The 15,168-nt window shown below is 66.8% G+C and overlaps 1 protein-coding gene across 4 annotated transcripts; it reads right to left on the minus strand.

Annotated features, from left to right (window-relative positions):
- Window positions 1-6: 6 nt before the first annotated feature.
- REEP4 (receptor accessory protein 4) lies at window positions 7-14,565 on the minus strand. 4 transcript variants are annotated; one of them, XM_038160495.1, is made up of 9 exons: window positions 14,193-14,565; window positions 13,044-13,116; window positions 12,357-12,433; window positions 12,151-12,271; window positions 10,380-10,493; window positions 10,152-10,284; window positions 9,910-10,064; window positions 7,530-9,821; window positions 7-294 (listed from the first exon to the last, which is right to left on the minus strand). In XM_038160495.1, the coding sequence occupies exons 1-8, from the start codon at window positions 14,222-14,224 to the stop codon at window positions 9,756-9,758; spliced, it is 771 nt and encodes a 256-aa protein (XP_038016423.1). In that variant the 5' UTR covers window positions 14,225-14,565; the 3' UTR covers window positions 7-294; window positions 7,530-9,755. The 4 variants fall into 4 exon arrangements, with proteins under 4 accessions (XP_038016423.1, XP_038016421.1, XP_038016420.1 ...); XM_038160493.1 differs by having other exon boundaries at window positions 9,910-10,284; XM_038160492.1 differs by lacking the exon at window positions 14,193-14,565 and having other exon boundaries at window positions 13,044-13,686.
- Window positions 14,566-15,168: the final 603 nt, after the last annotated feature.

Here is a 15,168-nt window from a genome sequence, read left to right on the forward strand (position 1 = left end):
CAGGCGGCCGCCGGCGAGCTCCCGGACGGGTCCCAAACATCCTTCGGAGCCCCTCCAGGGACATCCTTTCTCCGTGGCGTAGCTCAGCTTGCCGGGCTCCGGGTAGCCCGGGAGTCCCAGCTCGGCAGCGGCGCTCCGGGATAAAAGCATCCCGCTGCTCTCCATCCCCCGGGAGTCCTGCGCTGCCTCCGGGGCTCTTCTCCACCGCGCCGGGGTCTCCCCCATCCTCGCGTCGCTGGCCATGCTGCTCCGACACTCATGTGGTGCTCAGCGCCGTCCCGGGCAGGCCGGATCCTGCGGGCAGGGAGAGGGACATCAGTGGGGAGCAGCACCCACCCCTGCCCGGGCAGCGCTGCGGGGAAACTGAGGCACGGAGATGCTCCAGGGTGTTGCCGGGGCGCTTTCTTCAACCCCCCAGCCCCATCCTCCCGTGTTTGCCGGGAGGCTCCCCGGCACGGCGAGGGGATCCCCGGCTCCCGTGCCCCGCGGCATCCGGCGGGACGCACGATCCGGGCGGACACGTGTCTGGGGCGGGTGTCGCCGTCCCGTCCCTCCTGCGCCCATCCCGGCGGGGCTGGCGGCCGGGACGCACCTCGCGCCCACCAGTCCCTCCGCACCCAGGCTGGCCCCGCGCCCGGCCGCTGGCACCCAGCGTGGGGAGGCCGTGCCCCGCGCAGGTATTCGCCTCCGGCCAGGGCTGGGCTGCGCTTCCCAGGAGGGCTTCCAGCGAGGGGGGAGCTCCCCGCTCGCAGGGGCCCCTCCTGGGAGAAATGCCGGGGGGGATTTGCAGGATTAACCCTCCTCCGGGACCCGGGCCACACGCAGCCGCGGCTGCGGAGCCAGACCTCGCAGCGCCGGCGGCCGCATCCCGTCCCCCAGCCCGCCGTGCGCGGCTGCTGGAGCGGCCCAGGGGGACAGAGCCGAGCTCAGCCGGCTCCCGGCCCTGCTGGGGGGTGGGACAGAGCGCCCCGAGGGCCGCGATGGGGACAGGAGCAGGGTGAGGACAGCACCGTGTGTCCCCAGAGCCGCTGGTTCCTGTCACATCCTCCTCCCAGAGAGGGCAAAGTCCCCATTCCCACGGGGAATGCTCGGGAGGCATCCCGTGGCACCCTGAGGCACAGCGACACCCTGGGGACAGCCACCCCGTCCCTCCGGGGCCAGGCTGTCCCACCCAGCCCCACCTCAGGAAGCTCCCCCGGCGCAGCTCCCCAGTGCCCCGAGGCTGCCCCACCGCCGCCATCCTCGCGGGCACCCCGAGGGTGACATCGCCCCAGGGTGGCACTGTCCCCTGTCCCTCATGCCAGCCGGAGCCCGGGCAGCTGCTCCCGCTGCTCGGCGAGCACCCGCGCTGCCCCGCAGCTACCTGGAGGGTCCATCGGGGACCCGGCGCCGAGGACGAGCGGGGTCTCCGCCGGTGACAGCGGCTCCCGGAGAGGCGAAGCCGGCCGGGCGGGAGCGCCTAAACCCACAGGCTGAAGGGGTCCGGCTCCGGGATCTGGAGGAGGCAGAAAGCCGCCCGGGCGGCCCTGGGGATGTTCTTCTCCTCGTGCTGGAGCTGCAGTTTTTGATCCATTGGCTTGGGAGGCTCCGTGCTCCTCCTGCCTATGGTCCTACGAGCTGGGGGTCCCGGCGGGCTGGGATTCGGGGACGGGGGAAGCCAGGGAGCAGCGGCAGCACAGCGGGACCTTCCCCCGGCTCTAGGCAGCCCTGGGCATCCTGGGTGCTGACGGCGGGACGAGGAGGTGGCAGCGGCTCTGCTCCCCACGAGCGTGCAGCCTCCGCCGGCTCCGGCAGCGACTGGGCGGGCGGGAGGGATGCTGGGGCTGCTGACGCCCGGGAACCGGGAATCGGCGCGGTGCCGGCGGTGCCGCCCAGCCCCGGGGGCACCGGCGGCGGTGCCAAGGCGGGCAGGTGTGCTCTGCCCCGTGCGGGTGAAGAAAGCGCCCTTTGTTCGCCAAGGCCGCCCCGGCACCAATGAAAGGCTGCAGCCGCCCGCTCCGGGCCAAACTGGAACGGGACAAACACCGGGATGGGCCACAAGTCCCTGTCCTGGTGCTGGGGACGTGGCCAGCACGGAGCAGGTGGCCATCCGAAGGGATGGGAGTCCCCAGGACCCCAAACCCCTCCGGCTTTGGCCAAATGTTACAGATTCACAAATGTTACACCTCAAGTGTGCTCCAGAGCCGTGACCGTCCCTCCTGCAGCTGCCTGGGGAGCAGACAGCCCCTGCAGCCCCTGCAGCTGCCCGGGGTGCAGGCAGAGCTCCTGGGGTGCAGGCAGAGCCCCTCCGGCCCCTGCAGCCCCCGCAGACCCCGCAGCTGCAGCTGGGGTGCTCCGAGGGGTGCAGAGGGGCCTTGCAGAGCACAGGGATGCTGTGACAGCATCCTGGCAGAGCCGCCCTCACCAGGGATGAGAAGGGAGTGACTAGAGCCTTTCGTCCCTGCCCTGCAGCCCATAAGGGTCACTGCCATCCCAGCCGTGGTACCCAGGATCACACAGATCCCAGCCATGCCCACCAGGGCCACACAGATCCCAGCCATGCCCACCAGGGCCACACAGGTCCCAGCCATGCCCTGCAGCCCACCAGGGTCATGTCCATCCCAGCCGTGCCCACCAGAGTCACACGGATCCCAGCCATGCCCAACAGGATCACACAGGTCCCACCCAGCTGTGCCCACCAGGGCCACACCCGTGCCAGCCGTGCCCACCAGGGCCACACGGCTCCCACCCAGCTGGGCCCACAGGGGTCACACCCATCCCAGCCATGCCCTGCAGCCCACCAGGGTCACACAGATCCCAGCCGTGCCCTGCAGCCCCCCAGGGTCGCACAGATCCCAGCCGTGCCCTGCAGCCCACCAGGCAAAAGCTGGGACCTTGTGGGTGCCCCCCACACTGTCCCCAAGCCCCAGGACCCCAAACACGAGGACACCCCGACCCCAAACCCAGCAGCACCCACTGTGGAGAGCCAGGAGCCGAGCCGGGGGGCTCTGCCAGGGGGACCCCCCGTTCCCGGGCTCCCGGGGGGCTGGCACCGCTGCCAGCCACGCCGTGCGGGTTTATGTAACCCGCGTGTGTCCCCGGCCGTGCCCGCCTTACATAAACCGCATCCCTGGGCACGGCCGGCCCGGTCCGGCCCGGCACGGCTCGGCAGCGGGGGGCAGGGGGCTGGGGGCACGGGAGAAGGGCCGGGGGCCGGCCAGGGCCCGCGGGAGCCCAGCAGTGCCCACGGGCGGCTGCAGCTCGGCGGCTCCCTGGCGGTGCGCTCCCGCTGGCAGCCGGCAGCGGCGTTAACCCTTGCTGGGCACGGCTCGGGCCACCCGGGTCACCCGGCCGTGCCAGGCGGTGCCATCCCCTGGCCGGCCATAGCGGGACCCCCCAGCCCTGCTCGCCCGGGAGGCTTGGGGGGTTTGGGGCGCCCGGGTGCTGCTGGCTGCACCCAGTGGGTGCCAGGGAACAGGGAGGGGACCCAGACAGGGCTCGGGGCGAGGGAGAGCCCGCGCCTGCCTGCGATGAGAAGGTGCTGAAAGACAAACTCTTCCCGTTCGCTCCCTCCCTTCCTCAGGAATGATGGATCCGGAAGGGCTGGGACGGAGCTGGCAGCCGCCAGGGACCCCGGGGAAGGCTCTGCAGCGTCCCGGCGTGCCCGGGGGGGCTCTGGGGGTGCCCGGGGGTGTCGGGAATGTCGCAAGGAGGGGACAGGTGGGGAGGGGGATGGACGCACCACGCTGAAAACACCCGGGAGGGTCGACGGCAGCGATTGCCGGGGCAAGGAGCGGGGAGCAGGGGGATGATGGCGGGACAGCAGGGAATTTCCCATCATGCACTGGGGCAGCATCCCTGGGCACCGTCCCCTCCCCACGCCACGCTGCCCTCGGCGTGCCGGGGCGCCCGAAGCCCTGGTGGAGCCGTGCCGGGGCCAGCGCGGTCCCCGCGGGGCAGCCACGCTGCGGGGACGCTCTGCCGGGGCTCAGCCGCTGCTCCCCGCCCCCAGGAGCAGATCCGCGCCTGCTCCCGCGGCCCCAGCCCCCGGCCGGGTCCCTGCACCCCCTGCCCGTCCCAGCACGATCCCCAGAGGGTCCCCAGGGTGAACGGGGGGGGTCCGGGCTGGGTTTGAGTTCTGCCAGCTGGGAATAACCCCCGAGGGAGTTCTGCCCTGGTAGCTTGGCACAGAGCTCCAAAATCCTTGGTTTCGTCCCAAATCAGAGGGCGAGCAGAGGGACGGCAACACCCGGGAGCCGAGCGCTGGCCAGAGCGCCACCGCAGGAGGCCGGAAACTCCCGAATTACAGACCTCGGCATCCCTGCCCCGGCCAGCACGGCGGGGACGCTGTGGGGACGCGGGGCCGAGGGACACTGTCCCCACGGTGTCCCCTGGGATCATGGGGGGGATGCTGTGGGGCCGAGGGACACTGTCCCCACGGTGTCCCCTGGGATCATGGGGGGGACGCTGTGGGGCGCAGGAACACTGTCCCCACGGTGTCCCCACGGTGTCCCCATGGGGGATGTGTGAGGGACAGGGGATCCCCAGAACGATCCAGCACTGGGTGGGGGGGATGGATGAGGGTCCTGGTCCCTCAGAACCCCTCTGCTGATGTCCCAGCAGGATCCCGCCAGCCCCACCCCGGTGCCCACAGCCCCCGCCTGGACCAGGGCACCCCCAGACCCACAAACCGCCTCTGCCCGGGGAAGAACCCCAAATCCAGCCTTTTCCTCCTGCAAAATGGATCCCCGCTCCGGGATTGCCCGGCGTGCGCACACAGAACCCCAGCCCTTCCTCTTCCTCCTCCTCCTCCTCGCAGCCCCGGCACAGAGCCCGGCACGCACCTACCTGCCTCCACGGCGGCGCAGGTGAGGAAGCTGAGGGCGCAGGCAGAGGAAGCAGCCCCGGTCCCCCCGTGCCCAGCGCCGGCCGCGGTGGCCGCGAGAGCTTTTGTTAATCTGCACCCGGCGCTTAAATTAAAAAAAAAAAAAAGAAAAAAAAAAAAAAGAAAAAAAAAAAGGAAAAAAAAACCCACGTCAAACCTTCAGGAGTCTGGAGGCTGCGGCGGAGCGGAGGGCACGGGAGGACACTCACTCCCACACGAGCAGCTTTCTGGGAATTAGGGCCACAGCCCAACTGCTCTGGCAGCCTGCGCTCCCCTCCAGCCCTGGCTGCCGGTACGGCGGGGCCTGGGCAACCTCCCCGGAGCCGGTGCCGGTTCCGGACAGCCTCCGCGGCCCCGTCCGGCCCCGCCGCCGCAGGCTCGGACACTTCTCCCGACCCTAATCTCCCGCTTTTCCCCGGGGAGGTGAGTAAGCATCGCTAATCCCGCTCGCTGCGCTGCCGGGGACAGGCGAGCCGCTCCCCCCGGGCTGGGGCCGCTCCCGACGCCCCCAACACTCCCGGCCCGGCCCGGCCCGGCCCGGCTCGGCTCGCCCCGGGTGCCGCACGCCCTCGAGGCGAAGCTCGGGATGGACGGAGCGAGGAGAAGGAGCGGGGAGAAGCAGCGGCCGCTCGGCGGCAGAGGGCACGGCGGGATGTGGCGGCCAACCCACCCGTGCCGGTGCCCCCCGCGCCGCTGTGCCAGCCCCGCAGCGCCGGCGGGGACGCGGGAGCACCCGGAGGGGATGGATGCCGCCGGATGCCGCCGTCCCCGCATCCCTCCTTCCCGCCCCGGGCGAGGACCAGCCGTCCCGGCAAGCCCCGGAGCGGGGGCACGGTGCCCGTCCTGTGCCACCCCCGGCCCCCCTCCACGTGCCCGGGACTCCTGTTTACCCAGCGCCAGGAACCGCTTCAAATGCCGTGATGTAATTAAAAGCTCACCCCGGGGCCAAGGGCTTAGGACGGCAGCCAGGGACACGGGCAGCCCGCTGCCACCTGCGTGCCGCCCCGGCGGGGCTGCCAGCGGCCCCGGCAGCACCTACCTGCCAGCTCGGGGGCTCCTGCCCTCGGCCCGGGCCCTCCGGCGTCCCCACCGCGCCGCCGGGGCGCTGCAGCTCCCGGGCAGGCGATGCGGCGACAAGGATCCGGGTGAGGGGACGCGGGACGGGAGCGATGGGCAGCCCCCGGCTCGCTGCCTCAGTTTCCCTTGGCGGCCGGAAACGCTCTGCCTCGGTTTCCCCCGGCGGCCGCAGATGCTGCGCTGTCCCCAGAGCGGGTGCGCCGCTCGCCCTGGAGGTGATGCCCGGCTCCCCACCAGCCTGGGGACTGCGGTCCCCAAAAAACGCTCGGTGGTGTCACGGCAGGGACGCGGAGCCGGAACCTCCTCGGTGCCAGCGCGGCTGGCTGGGGACAGACGCGTCCCCGGGGGGACAGGCGGCTGCGGGGAGGAGGGGGGGATGCAGCAGCGCTCCTTCAGCTGTGTCCTCCCACACTCCCGTCACCTCGAACGCCCTTTCCCCGACCCCTCCCGCCACCGCCGCGCTTCCCACCCGTCATCCTCTTCCTCGCCATCCTCCTCCTCCTCCTCCTCCTCATCCTCACCAGCGGCCCACCGGCAGCCCGAGGGCATGTGCGCGCTTCAGACACGGTGTGGGGGCGCAGCGGGAGCCCCCCCAGAACGAGGAGGGGAGGTTTTACCTGCGCGGCAGCGCTGGGGAGGGAGGGAGGGAGGGAGGGAGGAGGGGGGGTCTCATCCCCCCCGCCCGCGGCTCCTCAGCCCGCCCTCGCTGCCCTCTGCGGCGGGAGGCAGCTGAGAGCTCCCGGGGCTGCCAGAAAAGAGGCTGCGTTTAAACAACAGACATAATTATGCTTTTGATACCGTCTGCTAAAAATACAGCGCGGTGCCGCGCGGGAGCCATGTGTGCGCGGCCTCACATGGCGGCCGGCCCCGACAGCTGACTCAGGCGGCGGCCACCGACAGGGGACAGGCGTGGGGGGAGCCCCGCGGGGAGCAGGGGGGTCACACCCTCACCTGGGACCCCCAAACCGCCGGGCTGGGGGGAGAAGAGCAGCCCGGGGATGGCAGGAACACCCCACAGCAAAGGGGTGAAATGAGCTGGGGATGGGGCAGGGAAGGAGGGGGGCCTGCAGGAGCCTGGATGTCACTCGGTGTCACCAGGGTGGGTCTGGGGGGGCTCAGGCTGCTCCCGGGGGTGGGGAGGGTGAGGAGGAGGCTGGGGGGTGCAGGGGGCTCTGGGGGTGGAACCCCAAGCACCCAGCAGCTCCCCGGGGAGTTAAATCCCATTCGGGAGCGATGACCCCAAATTTCCCTGACCCTGCACGGCCCAGAGAGAGACAGGGGTGGGGGACACCCCCGCAGTGCCCGGCCCTGGCACCCCCGGGCAGTGGGGGCACCACGGCGCGGGGTTGGCAGCACAGCATCAGCATCAGCCGTGTCCCTGTCAGCTGGCACAGAGCAGCCCTGCGTCACCGGGTCCCCTGCCAGCTCCCAGGGATGCAGGCAGGGAGCCATTCCCTGGGTCCTGTCCCTCCCTGCCGTGTCCCCGGTCCCGCTCCTGCTCTCCTGGAGCCCCTTCAGGCCCTGCAAGGGCTCTGAGGTGTCCCTGGAGCCTTCTCCTCTCCAGGTGAGCACCCTCAGCTCTCCTAACCTGGCTCGAGAAGGGCTCCAGTTCCGGAGCATCTCCGTGGCCTCCTCTGGACTGACTCCAGCAGCTCCACGTCCCTCCGGTATTGGGGACCCCCGAGCTGCAGGTGGGGTCTCACCTGAGCGGAGCACAGGGGGACAATCCCCTCCCTGAGCCCGCTGGGAACGCAGCCCCCAAGCGCCCTCGACGATGTCACCTCCCACACCCCGCTGTCCCCCCACTCCAGCCACCCAAACCCTGCCCGGGGGGGTACAGGGGGTCCCCAGAGCGGTGCCAGCCGGGGCTCAGCCCGGCAGCCCCTCCCGGCAGGGGACGGTGGCAGCGGGCGAGCTCAGGTCAGGCGCTTAAACTGCTGTGCTGGGGCGGTGCCAGGCGAGCCGCGGGGGATTAGGGCTCTGCTGATGCAGCCTGGCACCGGCCCGTGCGCTGACACAGCTGGGATCAGCGCTGGCACCGCCGCAGCTGCCGCGGCCCGGGGGGACGGGCTGTGCCACCCCGCCCACCTCCTGTCCCCTCCTTGAGTTTCAGCCCCCGGGGGACACACGGGTTTACCAAAGCAGGGCACCACAACTCCTTGTCCCTTCCCAGCACCCCGCTTTTCCCCCCTGGGAAGGCACTGGTGTCGTGCCTCAGTTTCCCCAAGCCGGGAATCCCTGACCCCGCACCCCGGGGATGCGACACCGAGGCTCCAACGCTGCCGTGAGCCCACCTGGGAGCACCCCAACACTCAAGAACCCCCCCTTTGACCCCCAGGTGGCCCCAGAGCCTCCCCGGGCCGTATCCTTGGAGGAACCGCGCTGCCTAAGCGGCTTTAGGGGGATTACAGCAGCCCCCTGGCCCTCGCTGTCCCCACCCAGCCTTCCTCCTCGCTGCTTTAAGTAATCGTCTCGCAGGCAGTTCGGCGGGGCTAATCCAGCCACCTCCACCTAAGCTGCTCCAACACCCCTGCCCGGCCCGGGCTGCCCCGCGGAGCCCGGCCCGGCCGCTGCCGCTGCCCCCGGGAGACCCCCGCGACCGGCGGCAGCCGAGCGCTAAAAATACCGCTGGCCCCGGGCGAGGGCAGCGGGATTGGGAGCGAGGGGATTGATGCCAGGGAGCGGGGGCACCGCGGGACAGGGGCGGGCCGCAGAGGCACCTTGTGCCACCCGCGCCGTGGCACCCGGCCCGGCGGGGATGAGCCCCCGGGAAGGAGCCGGGATTGCCGGCGGGATGGGGCAGGGAGAGGGGACGGGCCGGGATGTCCGGCTGCTGCTGCCACGCCGCGGGGGACGCGGCTACTGCAGGGAGCCCCGGGAAGTTTGGGAATGGCACCGGTGGTAAAACACCCCGGGAGATTGCCGTGAGGAGCACGGGCTGGGATTGCCAAGGATGGAGTTGCTTCCAAATGAGAAAATGGTCTCGGGAAGCATCCCTGGAGGAGGTGAGGGATGCTGTCTGGGATTCTGGAACCTGAAATGTGGGGGAAAGGCTCTGGGAGATGCCTGGAGGGAGTCTTGGATGGATCCATGAGGGTACAGCTTCCTCCAAAGCAAAAAATCTCAGGAAGCTTTCCTGGAAGAGTCTGGGACTGTACCCGGGATCCTGGAAGATGGATGGAAACACTGGGACAGGCCCTGGGGGAGTCTCAGATGGATTCCAGAGCTTCCTCCAACAGAAAAACCAATCTCAGGCTGTGGAAGGGGACAGCACCGGGGACAACTCCTGCTTCCCAAAGTCTGAACCAAACATTTATTTCTCCAGGTACAAAACCCTCTTTCTGGGAGAGGGGAATGTTAAAAGCTGTGTGCTGCCCAGAGCTCTGGGCTCAAGTATGGGGGTGTCAGTCTGTGTCTGGGGGGCCCGGCAGGGACCATGGCTTTGGCTTCAGAGGGACAAGGCACATCCACTCCGGAGAACGGGAATGTTGTGAACAAGGCACCATGGCAGCAGGAGAGGGGGGGAGCCTGTAGTGTTCATGGCATGGGGGAAAAGGAGGGGCCAGACCCCACAGGGGAGGCGCCAGCGCCGAGCTGGGGGGTCTGGGGATGAGCTGCTCCCCCCTCCTCGAGCGGCCACACGGAAGGGATTTACAGCGTGAGGATCCCAGGGTGCAGGAGCCTCCCCGGGAACACAAGGAGCCACCCTGGGGACGCAAGGAGCCTCCCCGGGGACGCAAGGAGCCACAGCTCCCTCCTGATGCCGCAGCAGCAAATTCCTCTGCAGCCTCGGGGCAGAGGTTTCCTGGCATTTTCAGCTGTCCTGCTCCGACAGAGCCGCTCTCCTCCTGGCCCGGCTGCGCAGGAGCCGGGAAGAGCCCTGGGCAGGGAAAGGGACAGGGACAAGGACAGTCAGGATCCCCCGACACAGCCCCACACCCCCACCGTGCGTCCCCCTCCCGCGTCACCTCTTTTCCCGGGTTCTTCCTCAGGGTTCTCAGGCTCTGGCTGCGGGACAGGGGTCTGGGATCCCGGCGTGGGGACACCGAGGGGGACACCTGCGAGTCCGACCACAGCTCCTCGTCGTCCGACTCGCTCTCGTAGCGGAGGCCGGCGCCGTAGGCTGGGGACAGAGGGGACGTGCCACCCCCAGCACGGCCACCGTGGGCTTTGCTGGGCCCCCCCTCTCTGTGACCCCCCAGCTGCTCACCCAGGGGCTGCTGGAGGCCCTCCTGCCCCTCCAGGTACAGCGGGTCCTGGAAGTGCACGGGCGCCTGCTCGGGCAGCGAGCGCAGGTCCTGCATGCTGAAGCTGCGGAGCCGCCCGGCCAGCGCGCCCTGGCTCTGCGTGGGGACACGGAGAGGACAGATCAGACCCCGGCCCCGGGGACGTCACCCTCTCCTGCCACCCTGCTGGGGAGGGGTTCGCCGCTGGGTACCTTGGTGGCCGCCTGCACGGCGGCGCTGGCCGCCAGGTTGAGGCCCCTCTTGCCGAAGCGCAGCGCGGTCTCGTAGCCGCGCTCGCGGGCCCGCACCAGGAAGGCGTCGATGTCCTGAGGGACAAGCGGGAGGGGCTGGCAGTGCAGGATGGCGCCCTGGGGCACTGGCACCTCTGGGGCATGGCCGGGTCTCTGGGCATTGTCACCTCCCTGGGCATCGTCGCTTCCCAGGGCACTGCCACCTCCCGTGGCAATGCCATGTCCTGGGGCATTCCCTGAGCACTGTCACCCCCCCAGCGCATCACCAGGTACCTGAGCACTGTCACCTCCCAGGGTATTGTCACTCCCAGGGAACTGTCACCTCCCAGTGCATCCCCATGTCCCAGGGCACTGTCACCTTCCAGAGCAATGCCATATCCTGGGGCATTCCCTGAGCATTGTCACTCCCAGGGCATCACCATGTCCCTAGGCATTGTCACCATGTCCCTGGGACTTCATCACCTCTCAGGGCATCACACCATGTCCCTAGGCATTGTCACCTCCAGAGACATCACAACGACCTGGGGTACCATCACCATCCTGGGGCATTGCAATGTCCCTGAGCATTGTCACCTCCCAGGGCATCACCATGTCCCAGGGCACTGTCACATCCCAGGGCATCACCATGTCCCTGCACATTGTCACCTCCCAGGGCATCCCCATGTCCCTGAGCACTGTCACCCCTCAGTGCATCCCCATGTCCCTGAGCATTGTCACCCCCCAGTGCATCCCCATGTCCCTGAGCATTGTCACCCCCCAGTGCATCCCCATGTCCCTGAGCACTGTCACCCCCCGTGCATCCCCATGTCCCTGAGCACTGTCACCCCCCAGTGCATCCCCATGTCCCTGAGCACATTGTCACCTCCCAGTGCATCCCCATGTCCCTGAGCATTGTCACCCCCCAGTGCATCTCCATGGCCCTGCTGAGCATTGTCACCCCTCAGTGCATCACCATGTCCCTGCACATTGTCACCCCCCTGTGCATCCCCATGTCCCTGAGCACACTGTCACCCCCCCGTGCATCCCCATGTCCCTGAGCACTGTCACCCCTCAGTGCATCCCCATGTCCCTGAGCACTGTCACCCCCCCTGTGCATCCCCATGTCCCTGAGCACTGTCACCCCCCAGTGCATCTCCATGGCCCTGCTGAGCATTGTCACCCCCCATGCATCCCCATGTCCCTGAGCATTGTCACCCCTCAGGGCATCCCCATGTCCCTGAGCATTGTCACCCCCCGTGCATCCCCATGTCCCTGAGCACTGTCACCCCCCTGTGCATCCCCATGTCCCTGAGCACTGTCACCCCCCCTGTGCATCCCCATGTCCCTGAGCACTGTCACCCCCCAGTGCATCTCCATGGCCCTGCTGAGCATTGTCACCCCCCATGCATCCCCATGTCCCTGAGCATTGTCACCCCTCAGGGCATCCCCATGTCCCTGAGCATTGTCACCCCCCCGTGCATCCCCATGTCCCTGAGCACATTGTCACCCCCCTGTGCATCCCCATGTCCCTGAGCACTGTCACCCCCCCTGTGCATCCCCATGTCCCTGAGCACTGTCACCCCCCCGTGCATCCCCATGTCCCTGAGCATTGTCACCCCCCACGACCTGGGGCGATGCCACATCCCCGGGGTCCCACCACCCCAACTGGAGTGGTGCTGCCCCCCCCAGGCTGGGCAGGGGGGCCCCCGGAGCCCCGGGATTTGGGGGTTTTTGGGGGTTTTTGGGGTTTTACCTTCTCCCTGCGGGCCAGCGCGGGGTGCACGAAGCGGCGGTAGAGCAGGCTGGCCCCCCGCGTGTACGGGGACAGCAGCCAGATGACAAAAGCCATCTTCACCTCGTAGTAGAAGGGGAGCCTGGGCGAGAGGGACGGGAGATGGGGGGGTCCAAAGGCAGGTCCTGGGGGGGCTGGGGACAGCCAGGGTCCCTCCCCAGGCTCACCAGGAGATGAGGAGGTCGGTGAAGGTCTCTGCGGCCATGAAGAGAGCGAAGACGATCCAGTACATCATCCACCGGACCTGGGGGGCACGGGGAGCCCGTCAGGGGGGCTGGAACCCAGAAAGGGGACTGGAGACTGGAAAAGGGGGGCTGAACCCCGGAAAGGGGCACTGGAGACTGGAAAGGGGCACTGGAGACTGGAAAAGGGGGGCTGAACCCCAGAAAGGGGCACTGGAGACTGGAAAAGGGGGACTGGAGACTGGGAAAAGGGGGACTGGAGACTGGGAAAAGGGGGACTGGAGACTGGGAAAAGGGGGACTGGAGCCGAGGGAAAAGAGGGGACTGGAGCCCCGGAAAGGGTGGCTGAACCCCAGAAAGGGGGACTGAGGTCTGGGGAAAGAGGGAGACTGGAGCTGCAAAAAATAAGGGGGGACTGGAGCCTGGGAAAAGGGTGGCTGAACCCTGGAAACAGGACACTGGAGCCTGGGAAAAAGGGGGCTGAACCCCAGAAAGGGGGACTGGGGACGGGACAGGAGGACTAGAGCCCTAAGGAAAAGGAGGGGGGACAGGAGCCTAAGGAAAGTGGGGGGACAGGAGCTTTGGAGCCCCAGGAAAAGGGGGGACCGGAGCCCCAAGGAAAAGGGGGGACCGGAGCCCCAAGGAAAAGGGCTCCCCAGGCACTTGACTCACGTATTCCCGGATGTTTTTCGTCTTCACAGCCTTGTAGGAGGCGTAGGCCGGGTAGAGCATCCCGAAGAGCAGCCTGTAGCGCAGAGGGGGGGTGAGGCAGCGCGGCCAGCCCGAGTAGAGCAGCAGGAGCCCGGCCCAGCAGAGCCGCCGGGCCCAGCGCCGCAGCCCGGCCCGGAGCGCCCCCAGCACCGGCCCGAGCCCGGCAGAGGGGCCCGGGAGGCTCCGCCGAGGCTCGGCCATGAGCGCCGTGCGCCTCCCACGGCCCCGGGACCGGCCCGACCTGTCCGGGCGGGGCAGGCTCGGGCTCGCTCCCCCGGGCTCCGGCCGGGCCGGGCTGGGAGCCGGGCACTGCGGGAGGAGCAGCACCCCAACAGCAGCGGGGGGCCCTGCCCCGGGCAGGAATCGGGGCACCCTCGGGGCACGGACTCCTCAGGGATATGGGGGCACCCTCGGGGCACAGACCCCGGCAGGACACGGGGGCACCCTCGGGGCACAGACCCCTCAAGGATATGGGGGCACCCGACAGGAAAAGGGGGCACCCTCTGGGCACAGACCCAGGCAGGAAAGGGGGGCACCCTCTGGGCAGGGACCCCAGCAGGAATCGGGGGCACCCTCGGGGCAGGGACCCCTCAGGGATATGGGGGCACCCTCGGGGCAGGGACCCCTCAGGGATATGGGGGCACCCTCGGGGCAGGGACCCCTCAAGGATACGGGGGCACCCTCTGGGCAGGGACCCCTCAAGGATACGGGGGCACCCTTGGGGCAGGGACCCCTCAGGGATACGGGGGCACCCTCGGGGCAGGGACCCCCGCGGGCGGGGCAGGGCCTCCTCAGGGGACCCCCGCCCGTGGGTGATGCAGGGGCCCCGGGCCGTGCCCCCTTCCCAGGCCGGGCAGGGAGGCCCAGCGGCAGCTCAGGGCCCCGTTTTGGGGGTGCCATGGTTGGGGGGTGTTGGTTACCCCCACAGGGAGGTTTGAGGTCGCCCCCCCAAGCCCCGCCGGGGGCCTCTCCGAGGAGTCGCCGCTGCGGGCTCAGCACGGGGATCCCGTGGATGGAATAGCGGGAGGGGGGACCGGGAATGGGGGAGCCGGGAATGGGGGATCCCGGTGAGCCCCCCCCCGCCCCGTTACACGCCCGCACCCCACTCACTCAACGAGCCGGCTGAGGATCCAGGACACCATGGCGCGGCCGGGGCTGAAGGGCCGGGCGGTGCCGGGCGGGAGGGGCGGCACGGCGCCCCCAGGAGCTCCCAGATCCCCCCAAATTCCCCCGAATCCCCCCGAACCCCGAGGGAGCGGATCCCAAAAGTTGAAAGTTGCAGCAACGGAGCGGCGCAGGCGCGGTCCGGGCCCCACCGGCCGCTCTTAAAAGGGCTATGGTCTTAAAAGGGCAACGGGGCGTCTTAAAAGGGCAATGCCCTTAAAAGGGCAACAGAGCCTCTTAAAAGGGCAACAGGGCCCCTTAAAAGGGGCCCAAGAGTGGAGCGGCGAGCCACAGCTTTATAAAATAAAAACGTTTTATAAATTCCCTAAATATGTTAAATATCGATATATTCGTAGAATATAAAATATATTATATGATATACAATATGATATATATAATACATAATACATAATATAGTGTATATTCTATATTCTATATTCTATATTCTATATTCTATATTCTATATTATATATTAGATATTAGATATTATATATTATATTGTAATAATTTATATAATATATATTGCATATCTAATATCTAATATCAATATCTAATATATATTATTTATAATATATGGTATATCAATATATGATATACATTGATATATTATATCAATATATTAATATATATTACATATATTGATATATTATATAAATATATTAATTATATAAAATATATCTATATCTTTAAAATTTCAATAAATATCTTAAACTTACCTAAAAATATGTTTAAAATTCCCCATATATATCGAATATCTCTACATTAATATGCAATATATTAATATATAATCTATATTAAATGCTCCTTAAAACATAAAAATGAATTCCCTAATACATATATTTTTATATATTTTTATATATTTTTATATTTTTATATAATTTTATATATTTTTATGTATTTTTATATACTTTTATAGATTTTT

The sequence above is a fragment of the Motacilla alba genome, chromosome 22, assembly GCF_015832195.1.
Source record: "Motacilla alba alba isolate MOTALB_02 chromosome 22, Motacilla_alba_V1.0_pri, whole genome shotgun sequence".
Classification (NCBI taxonomy): Eukaryota; Metazoa; Chordata; class Aves; order Passeriformes; family Motacillidae; genus Motacilla; species Motacilla alba.